Genomic DNA, 16,915 nt, shown 5'->3' on the forward strand with positions numbered 1-16,915 from the left:
GTTGTATGTGCCTATTGAGATGCCCAATCAGTGTTCCCGTGTTTTCATCAAAACTACTATGAGTGCCACACCTTTCTTTGCACTGTCCCATAATCACTTATTTTGCCTGCAATAATCCTGTACACTCATCACACCATTATACTTCCACATACTCCCTGAGCTTTGTTGACTGCAGATGAAGTAATATTTAGTCACAGAGCAGTGGACTCAGCAGCTGAACTACCCCTATTTTATTATAATTTATACACGGTTTTGCTATTATATATTACTCCTATCTGGTCAAATCCCTCTAGTTTGTTACTATCATCTGCAGTTACTAAATAGGCATGCAACTCTACTTGTTATATATTTTTTATGGCACCTTATTCATGCAATTGAAATACTCTGCTTGTTTAATTTTTATTTGCTATCTAATGTTGACCTCTTCTGTAGGACCCTTATGAAGAAGAGAAGAAATCAATTAGTAAAATTAAACGCATTGGTCAAATAGCTACGGTACAGAAACAGGCAAAATCACTCAAACCTCCAGAAAGATCTTCTTCAAATACTAATTCACTCAGACTAGGAACTAGTTCAGCTGTATCAAATGTACAAGTTTCCAGCGCAAACCAAGTTAGTCTCCCAACCAGACTCAGGAGTAGGCGTAAGAAAGCATTGATGCGGTTTGAATTGAAATCTCCCGAGAATATTGGAAATGAGCTTCAAAGCTGGTGTCTGCTTCTGTACTTTACAGGAAGCATTGGTTTTGGAATTGAGACATATGAATGATGAAGTCCTCCAGAGTAGTTAAAAAATGGGCAAAGAAAGAAAGACAAAGGGACACTAGTATTGGAAGATGACACTTACATTACAGTTGTCTGATTTAAACGTGTGGTTGAAATTCTTGAAACCTCAAGACTGAAAGCCCAGACCATGGTCGATGCAGCTGTGGAGGTACTGAAATCCTGGATCGCCTTTTTTTTTTTTAATCTTTGGTTTTATTGATTCTTCATTGTAGCTCTTATTCGTCCTATGTGCTTATCTTTCTTTTTAATATAACCTGGGATTTTAGTTAAATAGATGCTGCATGATCACTCTTTTTATTTCCTTCTGTCTGAGTAATTATACTGCTTTGATGGAAATTATAGGTGGTGTCCTCTTTGAAAGTTGGGGAAGATGCGTTTACAAGAGTGGGAGAGGCTTTAGATTCTGCAGATAATCGGCATTTTGGAACCGATTCTGGCATATCTGCTGGGCGATCTTTTACCTCTTCCGATCCAGGTCTTGGCAATTTGGCTAATCATGAATCCACAAATTCCTGCACATTGGAGTCAGTGATGCCAACTCCTCCAAATCCAACAAATACTTCTGAGCAGAGTGTTGCAGTGCAAATCCCCTCAGAACTTATCTCTTCTTGTGTTGCTACGTTGCTCGTGATTCAGGTATTCTGACACTGCCTGCCTTTTGGACTCGTGATTTGCTTACGATGTGCTTTGTGATTTATGTTATTGCTCTTGTCATAGAATATATATTCGAAAGTTAATTGAATTTACGTCAAGTGAACTGATGAGTAGGTTTTGTTTGACGCTGAAGTGGCTGGCAGAACCTACTTGTTATGCTATTTCCTTGCTTCTTAGTACTCATTTGCAGTATGACAAGGATAATCTCAGAAGTGTTCCCTTTGATCTTTATCTGAGATTCAGTGAAATTTAAGAATGCAGCATATATATTCAGGGTCTGAAACAAAATTTAGGCAAGTAAAATCACTTGTGTGCCTGGCTACAGTTGGCAAAGACATGTTGATATAATTTGTGTATCGTGTATTTGTGTACCCTCTCATAATATGAGAATAGGAATTCATCTCCACACCGCCAACAACAGCTATAATGTATCTTTGGATGGATTAGCAATGTCAGTCTTCTTCCAGAGCACTGTTTTCCATATCAATAAGCCACTGAATTTCCCTTGTCCTAATCGGAGTCATATTTTTGTTTATTTAACCATATACTGCTTTAGCACCTTACCCATAGAACTTCAATTGGATAACGCAATGCCTCGGGGGTTGACAAGACCAGGAAGATGGCTTGCCTTTCTATTCGTATGTAGACGGGCGTTAGCCAATGGCTTTACCGGTGGTCCAACTGGTATTTTCCTTATGACTCCGACTGTGGGTTTACCTGAGATTAGACCGATTCTCCTCCTGCTGCTCAACCAGCTCGGTCAGATTGCTGTATGCCTTCTTTATAGAACTTATGATCGATAGTCAATTTGTTTTCTATTTGTTTCTTTAATTTGATTATACATATTGCTTCTTGAATTTAATTATATGCATGAAACTATACGAACTTCATACTCGTCAGCTTTTAATCTATTTTCCTTAGCATCTGGTTTCTCTATTTCTCTGTGGATGAAACGCTAGTCGTCAGAGATGACTTCAACAGAAGTCACTATCTTTGCGGAAATGGTCCAACTTTTTATATATTTCCAGAACGTTAGAATGATAAATGTGTGCAGTTTTTAGCGGGCTTGGTTTACTGGCACATTGAGAAAAAATTTCTGGTAAAGTTAGCTAGTGAAAGGAGGACGTCTTGAGGACTTTGGTTGTCTGAGTAGGTGGTAGCACAGTTCTGTATCGAAGGTGATCTAGTTTCCAGAAAACTTTGCTGCAATTACAAAACTAGCTCGAGTCTGAGGTGAGATATATGATGTTTCAGTACATTCTTCTACCTTGAAGTTTGCATAACCCGTCCTACTAATATGTCGGCAACAATGCTTAAATTGGAGAAATATTTCACTGAAATTGCATGATGCATCACTTAGGACCATAGAGGTGCCTTGGCCTTTGTTTTCATTTTGAGAAGGATCTGAATATCGTAGGCATCGAGTTTTAATAGTAAAACAAGGGAAAGTCCCTTTTAAAAGAAAACTGTAGTTTGGCCACCTTTCATTTCGGTTCATTAGGAGATGCAATCCATGTTGGCTTGATAACGTTTAATCTGAGTCCAGCTTCTCTTGTGTACACGGCATTGGCAGTAGCTTCTGTGCTCGTGCTGACACTGCATTGTGCTCCACGTTATGGGCATACAAACATAATGGTTTATATTGGCATATGCTCCATTTTTTAATCTTTTACTGTAAGTAGTTATAACTTATCTGTTTGACCTTTTCTGGTACGTGTCAGAGTTACTTATCAGGAATCATATGATGTTACAATGAACTCAAAATGATGTAAATTTAGTTTGGGTATTCATACATCAACCAATTATGAAGTTCATTATAACAACACCTTGAAGTATTGTATCCTGTTGAGTATTTCTACATACTGTGATAAGCGTTGTAATTTTTATTGGTGTATTCACTCTGATATGTCTGATTTCTAAGTGGCATATGTTTGTGCGCGTAAAGCAATTTGCCCCCTAAACCCAACTACTTTATATTCTTTTGCAGGTCATGAGCATAAAAGCCATAGGGATTGCAATAAAACTGACATTGGAGGGTGTGAACCAAGTCTCATATTTCCAGACCTGGATATTTGCAATGATTTCACTCAGTTGTATCATCACTCAGTTGAACTATTTAAACAAGGTTGGCACCTTTTCTTCAAATTTTGGACCCATTTCTGGCTGTTGAAAAAAATGCAATACCATAACTTTCATGCATCTGTTCTATATCCATTTTTTGCTTTGTTTAGTTGTTACTGTACTATTTTCAAATATTAATTGCTAACAGTAAACCTGTACATGCAGTCAGTTAGCATATGAAGAAACATGAAAAAGATACTTGTCATATTTACCTTTGCCCATTTGGAGTTGCTATCGTTGGACAAAATATAAAATTGATATTTTATTATTTACTTTGATGATCTCCGGGCACTGGATACTTTCAACACTGCAGTTGTTTCTCATATCTATTATGCCATGTTCAACATCTTTTACGATACTTGTGAATGCCATAATGTTTAAGGTACATATGGATGAGTTTATGTACTTCAATTTCAGTTATATTGATAGCCTACAAAAAATTGGTTTAGAAGTGAAAATAGTTGTGACCGTCCATTCTCACAATTGGCTTAGAGATCTCAATACTTGGTTGTTCTTGAGGGTGATCTCTATGTTTTGGACATCATCGTTAGCAAAAGTCCACCACTAATTATTCTTTAGATTGTTGTAATTGTCATTAGTTTTCCACTCCTGGCCTGTGCATCTATTCTGACTTATGTGCAATTTTCTTATAGGATTATTCTGGTCAGAGCGTGAGCAGTATAGCATCAACAATTTGTGGATTCATCACTGAGCTTTCTGGTACTGCAGTGTTGCATAGTACTAGAGATCCAGATCCAGCTCCGAGTGCAGGTATGTGCATCCATTTAGTTCTACATTGATAGTCAATATTATGATCAGAGACCACCTTGTAAATAGCATGAGCATGAGTTACCTGTTTTTATCTTTTTTTGGTGGGAATAAAGTTCTTGTCATTTTCAGATTTTAGAGTAGACTTTCAAAGTAAAGCAGCTTAATAAATCTTAGCAGTGAGACGTGTAGTCTGTGTCGGCACTGTTATTTAGGCAAACTGAGTAGTGAGTTGTTTCCTTTATCGCAAAGGTCCATTTCAGTTTATGAATATCTTATTTTGAGAATCTGTTTAAGTGGGATATTGTGTATAAGCATTGCTGTGATGCTCTTGGTCTCTCTATTTTTTTAATAGATGATATATAGTGAATATTCTTGTGAATCTGCTGTTACTTACAAAGCTAATTTTTAATTAACTTATTTTGGGCATATGCAGCTTGCTTTGAAAAGCTTAATGGGATTAAAAACCTTCTATTAAAGAGTTCAATTTGTTTCAGGTCTAGTGTATATGGTGTATCCAGGGGCTGTTCATTCTCTGTTCGAACATTCAATAGGGGTGTATTTTCTTGCTGGTGAAGCTGTTGAGAAACTTCAAAAGTACCATGTATGGAGCTATTTGGAAAATGCTATGCTAATATTTATCATGGGATCGGACCTGGTATATTTTACTCAAATTGTTGTTTTTGCTGTGTGTGTAGGGCTTAAAGTTTGGCGTTGAACCTATAGATTTACAGACGGTGAAGCTTGCAAGTCAGCTCTACCGTTTTAATGATTCGTTTTTACCTTTTGGTGATTGGTAATCCTGATTTTTTGCGGGTTATTCAATTTATAGGACTATTGCACGATATTGGTCATGGCCCTTTCAGCCACTTGTATGAGCGCGAGTTTCTTCCTCGGGTTCTCAACGGATGCACATGGTAATCTTTTGTCTCTATCAATTAAATCTTTAGAAGAAAAGAAGTTTGTAGAAATAAACTGTTGTTTCATTTTCACACATTATCATGTATACTGAGTAGCCTAGTTATGGTTATGATAGAGTTTGTTTTCCAAAGTAGATAGACTATTAGTTTTGTTAGAACAAATAGTACATGTCACTTATATTACATGATTTTTTCTGTTTTTCTTTTATCTTGGAAGAAATGATTGCAATCTATGGCACCCATTCCCTCCTGAGCAGTCATAATTAGGAGGTGTTGTACATGTATACTTGCTTTATCTTGTTGATTGTTTCTGGCAATTGGATGTTGCGTGATATACGACTGGGTGTCTATCTGTAGTGTCTGTATCTACATTTCGGTTTAGAAAATAAATGTTTGTATAGTGTGACTGGTTAGTTGAGATTATAAAGGCAAACAGAAAATATTCAATGTTATGTAGAAAAGGAATTTTTATACATTTAAACAGTAAGGACATTTGTGATTAAGAAACCATCTTGATGGTTATTTAGCAAGATGACGGTGATGCCTATGTAAACTGAGTGATTGTGTATTGTTATTGTTTTTAGCAGTGAATCAAGTTGCAACTTTTACGATTTGAGAGTTTTGATGGTCATTCCGAGTGTCAGCGGTTTTCCATGATTATTGATTCTATGATGCAAGGAATCAAGGCCATCTCTTCATACCTTCTTCACAGAACTGACAGAAGTACTTGAGCTATTAGTGTTCTCCATGACCTTGGTAAGAATTCTCATTTTAACATGTGAGGGGTAATGTCTAAAAAGGAAACCAGGAGGGTGAGATCGTTGGTGCCCAAATTTTAAACTAGTAGTGATGTGGGAGACATGCGACTTGTTGGTCGACTTGTCGTTTATAATGTAACTCCTAGATACGGTAAGAACTTTGGAGGTGGAATTTTTTGATGTGTCCTTCAACCAAGTAAAAGAGTTCGCTGGGGAGAGCTTCCCATTAGGATGCGTAGTGTCTAACAAAAAATATGGAGCAACAAGCAAAGAATAAATATGTTTAATAGGATAAACAGTATAGCGTGGTGTATATACCTATATGGCTACATGGGCAATGGTATACTGAGCAAATAGGGTTATCAGCACGAAACCGTGAACAGTCTGAGTGTTAACGAAAGGTACTACGGTGCAGAGTTGATTAGGCACTGTTCGAACATGTAAATGGCTAAATGCTTATCAAGTGTCTACATTTTCTTATAGGATTATTCTGGTCAGAGCGTGAGCAGTATAGCATCAACAATTTGTGGATTCATCACTGTGCTTTCTGGTACTGCAATGTTGCATAGTACCAGAGATCCAGATCTAGCTCCGAGTGCAGGTATGTGCATCCATTTAGTTCTACATTGATAGTCGATATTATGATCAGAGACCACCTTGTATATAGCATGAGCGTGAGTTACTTGTTTTTATCTTTTTTTGGTGGGAATAGAGTTCTTGTCATTTTTCAGATTTTAGAGTAGACTTTCAAAGTAAAGCAGCTTAATAAATCTTAGCAATGAGACGTGTAGTCTGTGTCGGCACTGTTATTTAGGCAAACTGAGTAGTGAGTTGTTTCCTTTATCACAAAGGTCCATTTCAGTTTATGAATATCTCATTTTCAGAATCTGTTTAAGTGGGATATTGTGTATAAGCATTGCTGTGATGCTCTTGGTCAGAGCGTGAGCAGTATAGCATCAACAATTTGTTTGTCGAAGCTTGTGGGTGTGGTTAAGCCGAGGTAGTTGTGTGTCAATTGCTTCACTGGGATTCTTGGTCACCTTCCTACTTCTAGGAGAAACAAATTATATAAGTTAGAGAAAACGAAAGCTCCTGTGGCTGGTTGGGGAGTTCAATAATCCTTAGTTGTGTTCCTATATCCGTGGAGCTTGTAACTGCTACATTTTCCTATGTGGATTCAAATTTGACTTTCTTTTTGATTTATGGATAAATCATTAGTGTCACATCAACATGTTTTCTGCTGGTGCATTAGTCTGCCTTAGTTCTTTCAGTCAACTTTCTAGGCATGCAATGCTTTGAAATTTTTGTGACGTATAATGTAGTTTTCTTAGATGACATATTGGTTAAACAAATATTGATCAAGAATGTTTTTCTGTGGTGTGTCGATTTTTTCTTTAAGTATTGTTTTACAAGTAGACCCCCATGTTGAAGTGTGGCCTAATACTGCACTAGGATATAGTATTGAGTTTGATGTTTTTAGTTTGAACCCCCATGTTTTTAGCTATGTGTAATTTTCCCCTTCTAATATATACTTGATTATTTATATTGGTTTCACCAGTTCAATGGTTGATCAGTCACAGACCTTGGCTCTCTGTTTTTTGTTCAGACAAGCAGTTGGATGCTACATCAGTTGAGGATCAGAATAAGAAGTGTCTGTTTTTATGGAAGCACCCTTCAGAAGTCTATTCGTGATAATTCTTCTTGCAGCACCGTTTAAAGTGTATCATTCCTTTTTCACATCCTTTGTTCAAGTTGCATCCTGACATCATAATTATTACTCACAATTGATGATCCACAAGTTTTAACTTTTACATCTCTGCTTCTAAGATTGTTAGGATCATATGTATGGGAAACAAATAATAGAGTACGCTCACGCCCCCATTGCAGACTAGTTTATTAAGTTTTAATTGCACAAGCACGTAGAAATGCTCTTGCTATGTGTTATGGCTTTTACCATTAAGCTAGGTCTTGACTTTTAGACTTATGGGATTTTAACTTTAATATAATTTCCTTATGATTCATTTGGATGTAGGTGGATGCTCGTGAAAAGGTTAAGGCTTCAAATCATTTTTCGAAGGTATTGAAATGCAAGGGAATGATAAAACGTAATGGAGAAACATGTGCGTGGTGAACTAAGACATTATTACTTTTACAGGGTGATGAATTGTATTGAAAAATATTTGAAAATTCATATTATATTGAGCTTGTGATCATAAATGCTATGGATTAATTTTTTAATTATTATTATTTTATACTTGTATGAATATTCATCTCTCTATCTGTTTTTCGGCAAAGAAATATTGATTGAGAATGTGGCTTCTTTCAGCTCTTTGTAGTATTGTTAATATGATAGATAAATTATTAGTTTGATTGAAAGGCAAAAGCGGACCTAGGATATATATATATATATATATATATATATATATATATATATATATATATATATATATATATATATATATATATATATATTTTTTTAATTTTTAATTTTTTTTTTAAATCTGAAATGTTTTAGCCACGGCTAATGTCCGTAGATAACAAAAAGATATGTGTGGCAAAGCTACGGAAATTGCTACGGCTATTATCCCTCATAGAAATGATTGCCACAGCTTATGCCACGGTTGTTCTCAGTGGAACTTGCTACGGCTTATGCCACGGCAATGTGGTAGTTGCTACGGCCATTCCCACGGTCATCTTCTGTGGGCACTTGCTACGGCTTTTGCCACGGTCATTCTCAGTGGGAAGTTCCTACGGCTTGAGCTGTAGCATGGACCGTCGCAGTTACCCACGGTCATTAGCTGTAGCTAAACTTTTCCCGACAGGTCAAAACCCCACGGACTTGCGACAGTCGATAGCCGTGGCTAAAGACATTTACCCACAGTTTTCGTCCGTGGCTAACAATCAGCTTTCTTGTAGTGATACAAGCCTATTCTTAACTAAATATCTTAAAAGACGTGTTTTAGAGCCAAAACAGAGACAAAAGGGACCTCATAGAACTAGGGGTGTGCAGGCGTCGGGTTTGGGACTAAACTGACCACTAAACCGACCCAATCGGTGTATGTTTTTCTGTAATCGAACCGAACCGGCTGGGTTATACTAACTGAACCGAATCGAACTGAAATAAATTCCAGCTGAACCGATATCCGAACCGAACCAACTAGGTTATGATTTAACCGATATTAATTGACCCGAACCAATCGATTTTCATATATTTTAAATTAAATCAATTAAATATGTATATTTCAGTATATATTATATATGGCTGGTCAGTTTGGGTCGAATTTGGGAACAAATTGATGACCGAACTGACCCCATCAGTTTTCATATATACTGAACCGAACTGAACTGACTAATAAACAAAACCGAACCGGTTTGTTCGGTTCAGTTCGGTCGGTTTGACCAGTTTTAAGCACACCCCTACATGGAACAACCAGGAAAAAGTATCAAAAAGTCAACAGTGAAAGTCAAAGTCAACTCAAAGTTCAAAAAACTCAAAAGCTCAGAAAACACTGGAAGACTTTAAGGACCAAGTACTCAACCCTTTGCAAGACAATGACTAAGCACAAAAGCCTCAAAACACCAAAGGGCTCAAATTCCTAAAGACATGAGCATTTGCCCAATAAGGTTTTATCTTATCCACTAACAGAAGGCACAAGAAGGTTCTATATTAGGTTACTTGTTGGATAAGATAATAGAAGGGCAATTATGTATTTCTCTACACATATAAAAGTGTAGAGATGCCCACAAAATAGGTATGTTGGTTAGGGTGATCATTCCTCAAATATGCATTTTTGTCCTTTAGTAATGCTGCAATTTAGTCAAATTATATAATCAATAATCTATAAAACTCATATTCTTATTGCTTTTTATGTATACAATCCTATTTTGAACCAAATATCTTAAAAGGTGTGTGTTTTAGAGCCAAAATGGAGACAAAAGAGACCTTAAATAACAACTTGGAAACAGTGCCAAAAAGTCAACGGTCAAAGGTCCAAAAACTCAAAAGCTCAGGAAACACTCCCAGGCTTCAAGGACTAAGGACTCAACCCTTTGCAAGACAATAACTAAGCACAAAAGCCTCAAAATACCAAAGGGCTAAAATTCCCAAAGACATGTGTTTGGGCCAAACAAGGCTTGATCTTATCCACTAAAATAAAGCACAAGAAGGTCTAAGATTGGGTTGTTGGATAAGATATTAGAGTGGCAATTATGTACATCTCTACACATATATAAGTATAGATATGCGTACAAAATAGGTATGTTGGTTAGGGTGACTAGTCTTCAAATATGCATTTTTATCCTCTTGTAATGCTTCAATTTAGTCAAATTATATGATCAATAATGTAGATAACTCCTATTCTTATTGGTTTTTTAGGATACAAGCCCATTTTGAACCTAATATCCTAAAGGACGTGTTCTAGAGCTAAAAATGAGACAAAAGGGACCTTAAGGAACAATTGGGAAAAGTGCCAAAAAGTAAATAGTAAAAGTTAACGGTCAACTGTCAAAGTTAACGGTCAAAATCAACTCAAAGGTCCAAAAACTCAAAAGCTTAGGAAGCACTCCCTGGCTTCAAAGACCAAGGACTCAACCCTTTGCAAGACAATGGGTAAGCACAAAAGCCTCAAAAGAGCAAATGGCTCAAATTCCCAAAGACATGGGTTTGGGCCCAAGAAAACTTGATCTTATCTACTAAAATAAGGCACAAGAAGGTTCTAGATTAGGTTAGTTGTTGGATAAGATATGAGAGGGGCAATTATGTACTTCTGTGCACATATATAACTGTAGATATGACCACAAAATAGGTATGTTGGTTAGGTTGATCAGTCATCAAATATACGTTTTTATCCACTTTTAATGCTTCAATTTAGTCAAATTACTGTGGTTGTTGATCAAACTAGAGCTATTAAATGAAAGGTGTTTGGGCATACAGATAATAGCTGCGATAAGAATGCGCCTACAGTGAGGTCTAATAAAGTATGGCTGCGGAAACTAAAAAGTAAAAACACAGAAGTGGATAAAGAGCAACAAGATGGTAAACAAGAAGTACAGAAGCTTAAAGGTGTTATGATAGCAGGCAACGAGATGGAAGAATTGGAAATGAAATCCGATGTGGATGCTCGGGCTGACCAGAAGATCAGCAAGGGAAAAAGCGAAGAAAAAGATGTTAAAATGCAACAGCAGCAAACTCAGATCCACTACAAGAAAAATAGGCTTTATATCACTGTTAAAAACTGTGACAAAAGGTCTTTTGTCACTGTTTTTTTTTCCAAAATTGTGACCTAGTGGGAGTCATTTTTTTTTTCCCCAAAACCGTCACAAACACTCTTTGAAGAACAGTCACAAAAAAGTTAGAAAAAGTCATAATATAACCACCTTTTAGTGACTGTTTTTAATGAATAGTGAGAAATGTTATGCATAACCGTCATCAAAAGTAACCCTTTTATACCTGTTTTCACAAAATCGTGACAAATGGTTAAACTTTTTACAAAAAAAAAAAAAAAAATCACTGAATTGGTATTGTACTCCATATCTCTTCTGGATGTTTATACATCTTAAAAAAAAATCATAACAAACATAATCCATTAAATTTCCAAATATCATTCACAAATACTAATTCCATTGAACCAATCAAATCCAAACTAGACTTAGATAATTGTTACATGTATTTAAATAAAAATAAAAAATAAATCATCCTAGCTCGCCGAAGTCATCACATGAATTTAAACACACTTATCGTTCGTTTTGAGTATAGTCCTCAACACGTTCTTGGATGAAGCCAACAAACTTATATCCTTGCTTCTCAGCGTAGTACACTTCTAACACGACTACAATACTCCAGAGTACCTCACAAGGTGGGGACTACTCTTAGTATAGCTCCCTCCACAACTTGCTTATGATATTCAATCCCTCTCCTGTAAGTAAAACAATTAGTGAGCGCAAATTAAAACTTTTATAGTGTAGAAATTACAAGGCAATACCTTGAACCATTTTATAAGATTCTTGTTTGAATCAAACAGATTCACAAGTGTGAATTTCAAAATATAGAGAAAACAACGATAATTTCAATGGACTAAGAAAATGTTAAAGAAAATATACCTTAAGCAAGTCACCGACCACAAGCATTATAACATTTCTCATCCTGAAAAAGCACCATGTCAGTGAGGTGAAAAATAGGGACAAATAAAAAATCATTCATAGCCTAGTTATCGCAAGATAGAAAACTTAATATTGCAACAATGAACTCACCACCTAAATCATTAATGAAAACGCGTTGCTGCGAGAACAAACCGAGCACCAAAAATCATAATGGGTGTCTTAAGATTTACTAAAAAAGTGTGGTCAGGGATAAAGAGAGCCATGAGACTCAGTGCAACAGTAATGAACTCTAATAACTTTAACATTTTGGCTACTTAGGGCAACAAGGAAAACTCAAGCTAAGCAGATTCTGAGATCAGATGGTGTGTGCGAGTGTATAATATATGGAATGAAAGGAACTGCCGACTGTTTGAAGGAGGGGGACATAGTGTTGATGTAGTGTGTACTGACATTCTTACAAAAAGCTATACAAGAACCGACTCATGCTACTGCTGCAAGAAACATTATTACCTCCCAACACAATGTACATGGAACAAACCACCTGTAGGCACTATGAAAATAAATGCAGTCGAATATATGAACTAAAATGGAACAGGTTATGGTGACTAGAATCTATAATGGCGAGACTATCTTAATGTTTTGTGTAAGCAAAGATGCAAGATGTTGACTATTTTAATGAAATGTTACCCAAGGTTCTATCTTAATTCACAACAAGCAAAGTGACTCATTCGCAAACACGTGAGCCCGTCTCTTTGGCTTGAAATTGTACAAGGCAGTATGCATGTTTGAAATAGTTGTGAGTTTGTAAGCTAGCTATATATGTAAAAGACTAGTCGACAACCTAAAGCTAACCAATGATTGGTACTACAAGTCTACCAACCTACTTTCATTGATAAACAAGTAATTAATAGAATTATTACAAAATATAATATTCTCCCGCTTGGACCACAACTCGATATACTATAATGCATATGATGAATCAAATTCTTAAATTGACTAATTAAAGATTGAAAAGAACATAATACTGGAGGCAAGTACCTGGAGTGGTGTTCCTGCCATAAGGAGGCATGCATGTATATCTTCTCATAACCTTTTGGCAGCACTTCCGAAACACCTATTGAAGGACCTTTTGTATTCTTAGAAGTAGAAGTTGATGCACCAGAAATGTGTGTCTCACCTGCATATATTAACCAAATTTGTTAGTAAGATCAAAACAATGGTAATTAAGGAAAACTGAAAAGTAAAAGTTATCTCCATTGCCCAAGTCATAACCAAGGTTGTCGCTTAGTGAATGTGAGCATCTATGTCTTTGTAGATCATATCGTCCAAGGTACAAAGAGTTGTAATAACATAACACAAGTATGCATGTCCATATATGGTGCAAAGATCAATTAATTTTTAATTTTAATTTCTACTTAACCACAAGTAGGAGAAAACATTCGTTAAAAGGCCTATTATGCACACATGAAAAATACAGCCTAGAAAGAAAAATGTTCAAGTCACACTATGTTCAAATAAATATTTACACAACATTTGTTTTTAATCGAAGAACTAGCACCATAATTAGGTCAGGGAGTTACAATGTTGACTTTAGGCATAAAGCTAACTCTAGACATACATTGAACTCATATTCAGTACCAAAGTGGAGTAAAAAAAAATAGATGAAACTATAGTCAAACACATACATTCATGCATCTTATACCCACATATAGCATCAAAAGTATGAATCAGTCATTCAAGTAGAGGTTAGATGACCTAATTATTTTAACACAATGTCATACCCTGAGTGCTTTCAAAAAATAACTCAACCACAATGTGAAACACAAATTCCATGCTAAACTAAGTGCACTATGTACATTAAGTTCATTATCAATATTTTCTACATGTCCTCCACTAATATCAATCTCATATATAAAGTTATTAACCTTAGCAGAAATTTCTAGCTATTAGCTAAAACATCAACAAGGGCCTTTTAGATATTTACCAACAATGTTATAGATCCAGCCGAAAATTTGTCAACATACACTGTAACAACCCTTCTTCAAAACGCAGAAACCAAATTGAATTGGGAAACTTACAATAAATTATGGCAAAGTAATTGGAAAACATACACACCGTCTTTCATCTTCAAATGAATTAAATTCGTTGAACTAAACTACAAAAAACACAAATGCAAAAAGAAAAAGAAAAATTCAAATTTTTAACTAAACCCCCATTCTTAAATAAGCAAACTTTATTAGAAAATAATCAAATTAACCCACCCAATTACATACATAGATGGCTTCAACTTAGAAAATCACCGAAACAAAAGATTAGTAAATATGAAATTAAAAGAAGTGATTTTGTGTTTGGTTGAGTGTGAGAGTGAGTAAAGTGTGAGAGTGAGAGCAGTGAGTGTACCTTTTTGGTGTGGGAATGAGAGATGGAGTGAAGCGGCTACAACAAACCCTGAGTGATTGCTTACATGGAGTGAAGCGGCTACAACAAACCCTGAGTGATTGCTTACATAGAGAGCAGAGAGTGAAGTTTCGATTTGATCCGAGGTAAAACCTTCAACTGATAACTTCTCATAAACAGTTCGAAGTCTTTTAGCCTTTTGAGATTTCGAGACCATATCAGTTGTTGTCATAACTGGTTGTTCTCTAGAAGAATTATTAACAAGTAAAAGACGTTTTAATCTTTGTTCATTTTCTGTCGATATTTGAAGTTTCGGATCAACAGAGGTATTTGTAGATAATAACAACTTTTGGGTTATTGCTTATTTTCTTTCCAAAACGTTAAGCGTGGAAAGTGAAATTAGTTTGGCGGCCTGATATTTGGAAGAGATATGCACAGAATAAACCTACAATAGAGGAGTTGACAGCATTGGCTCAGATTTGGTTTCGAGCATGGAGGAGGGCCCAAAATTTGGTTTCAAGAAGAGAGGATTTGAGCTATCCACCGAAATTAATGGAGTGAAGTACTCGGCAATGACAATTAGAAAGAAAAGTGGCAGTGAGAGAGAAGAGAATGAAACCTAGTTGTGGGAGGTTGAACATTTGTTTTGTGTGCAGAGGAGTCCATACCTGGAAGTGTTTGAAGGAAGTGGGTTGTGTTTCTAAGCAGTTACTTGTTAATGGGGTTGTGGTGCGCGAGGAGTACCGAAAATTAAATGGATCTTTTGCCTTATCTAAGACGCCACATAAAGTCCGGTAGTATGTAACTGTTGTTAGGGAATATTCACAAATAATCCTCCACACATGTGCTCTTTTCTTGAAAAAAAAGATTTGTGACAGTTCTAGAGTTGACAGTCACAAAAACCCTTTTTTGCCATTTGTGATCGTTCCGAACAGAACAGTCACAAATAGCATTTTAAAACAGTCACAAAAGCCTTTTTTTGTACTAGTGAGAAGACAGAGATTGTACGGTGTAAAGAAATAAGGTCAAAAAATAAGGAAGTCCATGAAGTGCACAATGTTGAGGATGAAACTGGATCAGCAAGAAGCACAGATGTAAAGCTTGAAACATTCAAAAGGAAGGGAACTTGTGAACTGGTGATCAATCTCCAGTCTACACTGAGGGGGAAGAAAATGGCAAAGAATCTAAGGAGATGTCAGCAAAAAGAGAGGAGCAACTGGAGAATAAAACAAAGAAGATGAGCCAAAGGAGAAGGGAAACAATGGTAGTAAGGTAACTGATAATAAGGTTTCTAGTTAAAGCAGAAGCTTATGCACTACAATGATGCAACATGTTGTAGTGGAAGGGACGTAACTTCAGGAGTGGGAAAATGCGAAATGAAAGAAAATTTCAATTATTTCAGAATATTTCGCATTGCTGCAGCTCACTATGGCATGGCAACAAATATCAGCGCACAAACTGATTCCAGGAATGTGGTTTAATATAAACATGTATTTCGGGAATCAAAGAAACTAGTTGATGATTTAGGCAGAATATTTACACAACTAGTTACATAGAGTTACTTCCCAATTCTTTTATATGAGAGAGTGAGAATGTAACAACTATGATTTATTATTAATAAAAGAGGTAGGGGACCTCTATAAAAATCTTGGTTACCGACAAAAAAATAATAATAATAATAATATGATCAATAATGTAGAAAATTCCTATTCTTATTGCTTTTTCAGGAACAAGCCTATTCTTAACCAAATATCTTAAAAGACGTGTTCTAGAGCCAAAAAGGAGACAAAAGGACCTTATGGAACTAAGGGTGTGCACGGGCCGGGTTTTTGAGTAAAGCAACCACCGAACCGACCGTATCGGTTTATGTTTTTCTGGAACGGAACCAAAACGGCTGGGTTATACTTACTAAACTGAACCGAACCGAAATAAATTCCAGCTGAACCGATATTTGAACCGAACCGACTGGGTTACAGTTTAACCGATATTAACCTACCTGAACCGATCGGTTTTCATATATTTTAAATTAAATCAATTAAATATATATATATATATATATATATATATATATATATTTTTAGTATATATTATATATGGCAGGTCCGTTGGGATCGGATTTGGGACTAAACCTACGACCAAACCAACCCTATTGGTTTTCATATATACTGACCAAAACTGAATTGACTAATAAATATAACCGACCCGAGACTGACCGGTTCAGTTTGGTTCGGTCAGTTTTGTCGATTTAGCTAGTTTTATGCACACCCCTACAAGGAACAACCGGAAAAAAGTGTAAAAAGGTCAACGGTCAAAGTTTTTTTTTTTTTTTTAACTTTTTTTTAATTTTTATCAGCAAGCGAGGTTGTTAACGGGGTCTCCTACCCCTTCTCATTAATAATAAAAATATAGTGAG

At 36.0% G+C, this 16,915-nt stretch overlaps 1 protein-coding gene across 2 annotated transcripts; it reads left to right on the forward strand.

The window, feature by feature from the left end:
* The first annotated feature begins 416 nt into the window (after positions 1-416).
* On the forward strand, positions 417-8,282 carry LOC147481786 (uncharacterized). 2 transcript variants are annotated; one of them, XM_086581176.1, is made up of 11 exons: positions 417-933; positions 1,128-1,421; positions 3,427-3,564; positions 4,214-4,331; positions 4,826-4,932; positions 5,027-5,078; positions 5,161-5,245; positions 5,833-6,004; positions 6,490-6,607; positions 7,613-7,726; positions 8,039-8,282. In XM_086581176.1, the coding sequence occupies exons 1-8, from the start codon at positions 913-915 to the stop codon at positions 5,903-5,905; spliced, it is 888 nt and encodes a 295-aa protein (XP_086437302.1). In that variant the 5' UTR covers positions 417-912; the 3' UTR covers positions 5,906-6,004; positions 6,490-6,607; positions 7,613-7,726; positions 8,039-8,282. The 2 variants fall into 2 exon arrangements, with proteins under 2 accessions (XP_086437302.1, XP_086437303.1); XM_086581177.1 differs by having other exon boundaries at positions 5,836-6,004.
* Positions 8,283-16,915: the final 8,633 nt, after the last annotated feature.

Source organism: Coptis chinensis, chromosome 8 (genome assembly GCF_015680905.1).
Source record: "Coptis chinensis isolate HL-2020 chromosome 8, ASM1568090v1, whole genome shotgun sequence".
In the NCBI taxonomy this organism is placed as follows: Eukaryota; Viridiplantae; Streptophyta; class Magnoliopsida; order Ranunculales; family Ranunculaceae; genus Coptis; species Coptis chinensis.

Excerpts from the sequence above, each read along its gene's own strand:
- LOC147481786 (XM_086581176.1), top strand. The coding sequence starts at position 913 with ATGGTCGATGCAGCTGTGGAG. Across the intron at positions 934-1,127 it reads TGGTCGATGCAGCTGTGGAG|GTGGTGTCCTCTTTGAAAGT; the intron begins GTACTGAAATCC and ends TGGAAATTATAG. Across the intron at positions 4,933-5,026 it reads AGAAACTTCAAAAGTACCAT|GGCTTAAAGTTTGGCGTTGA; the intron begins GTATGGAGCTAT and ends CTGTGTGTGTAG.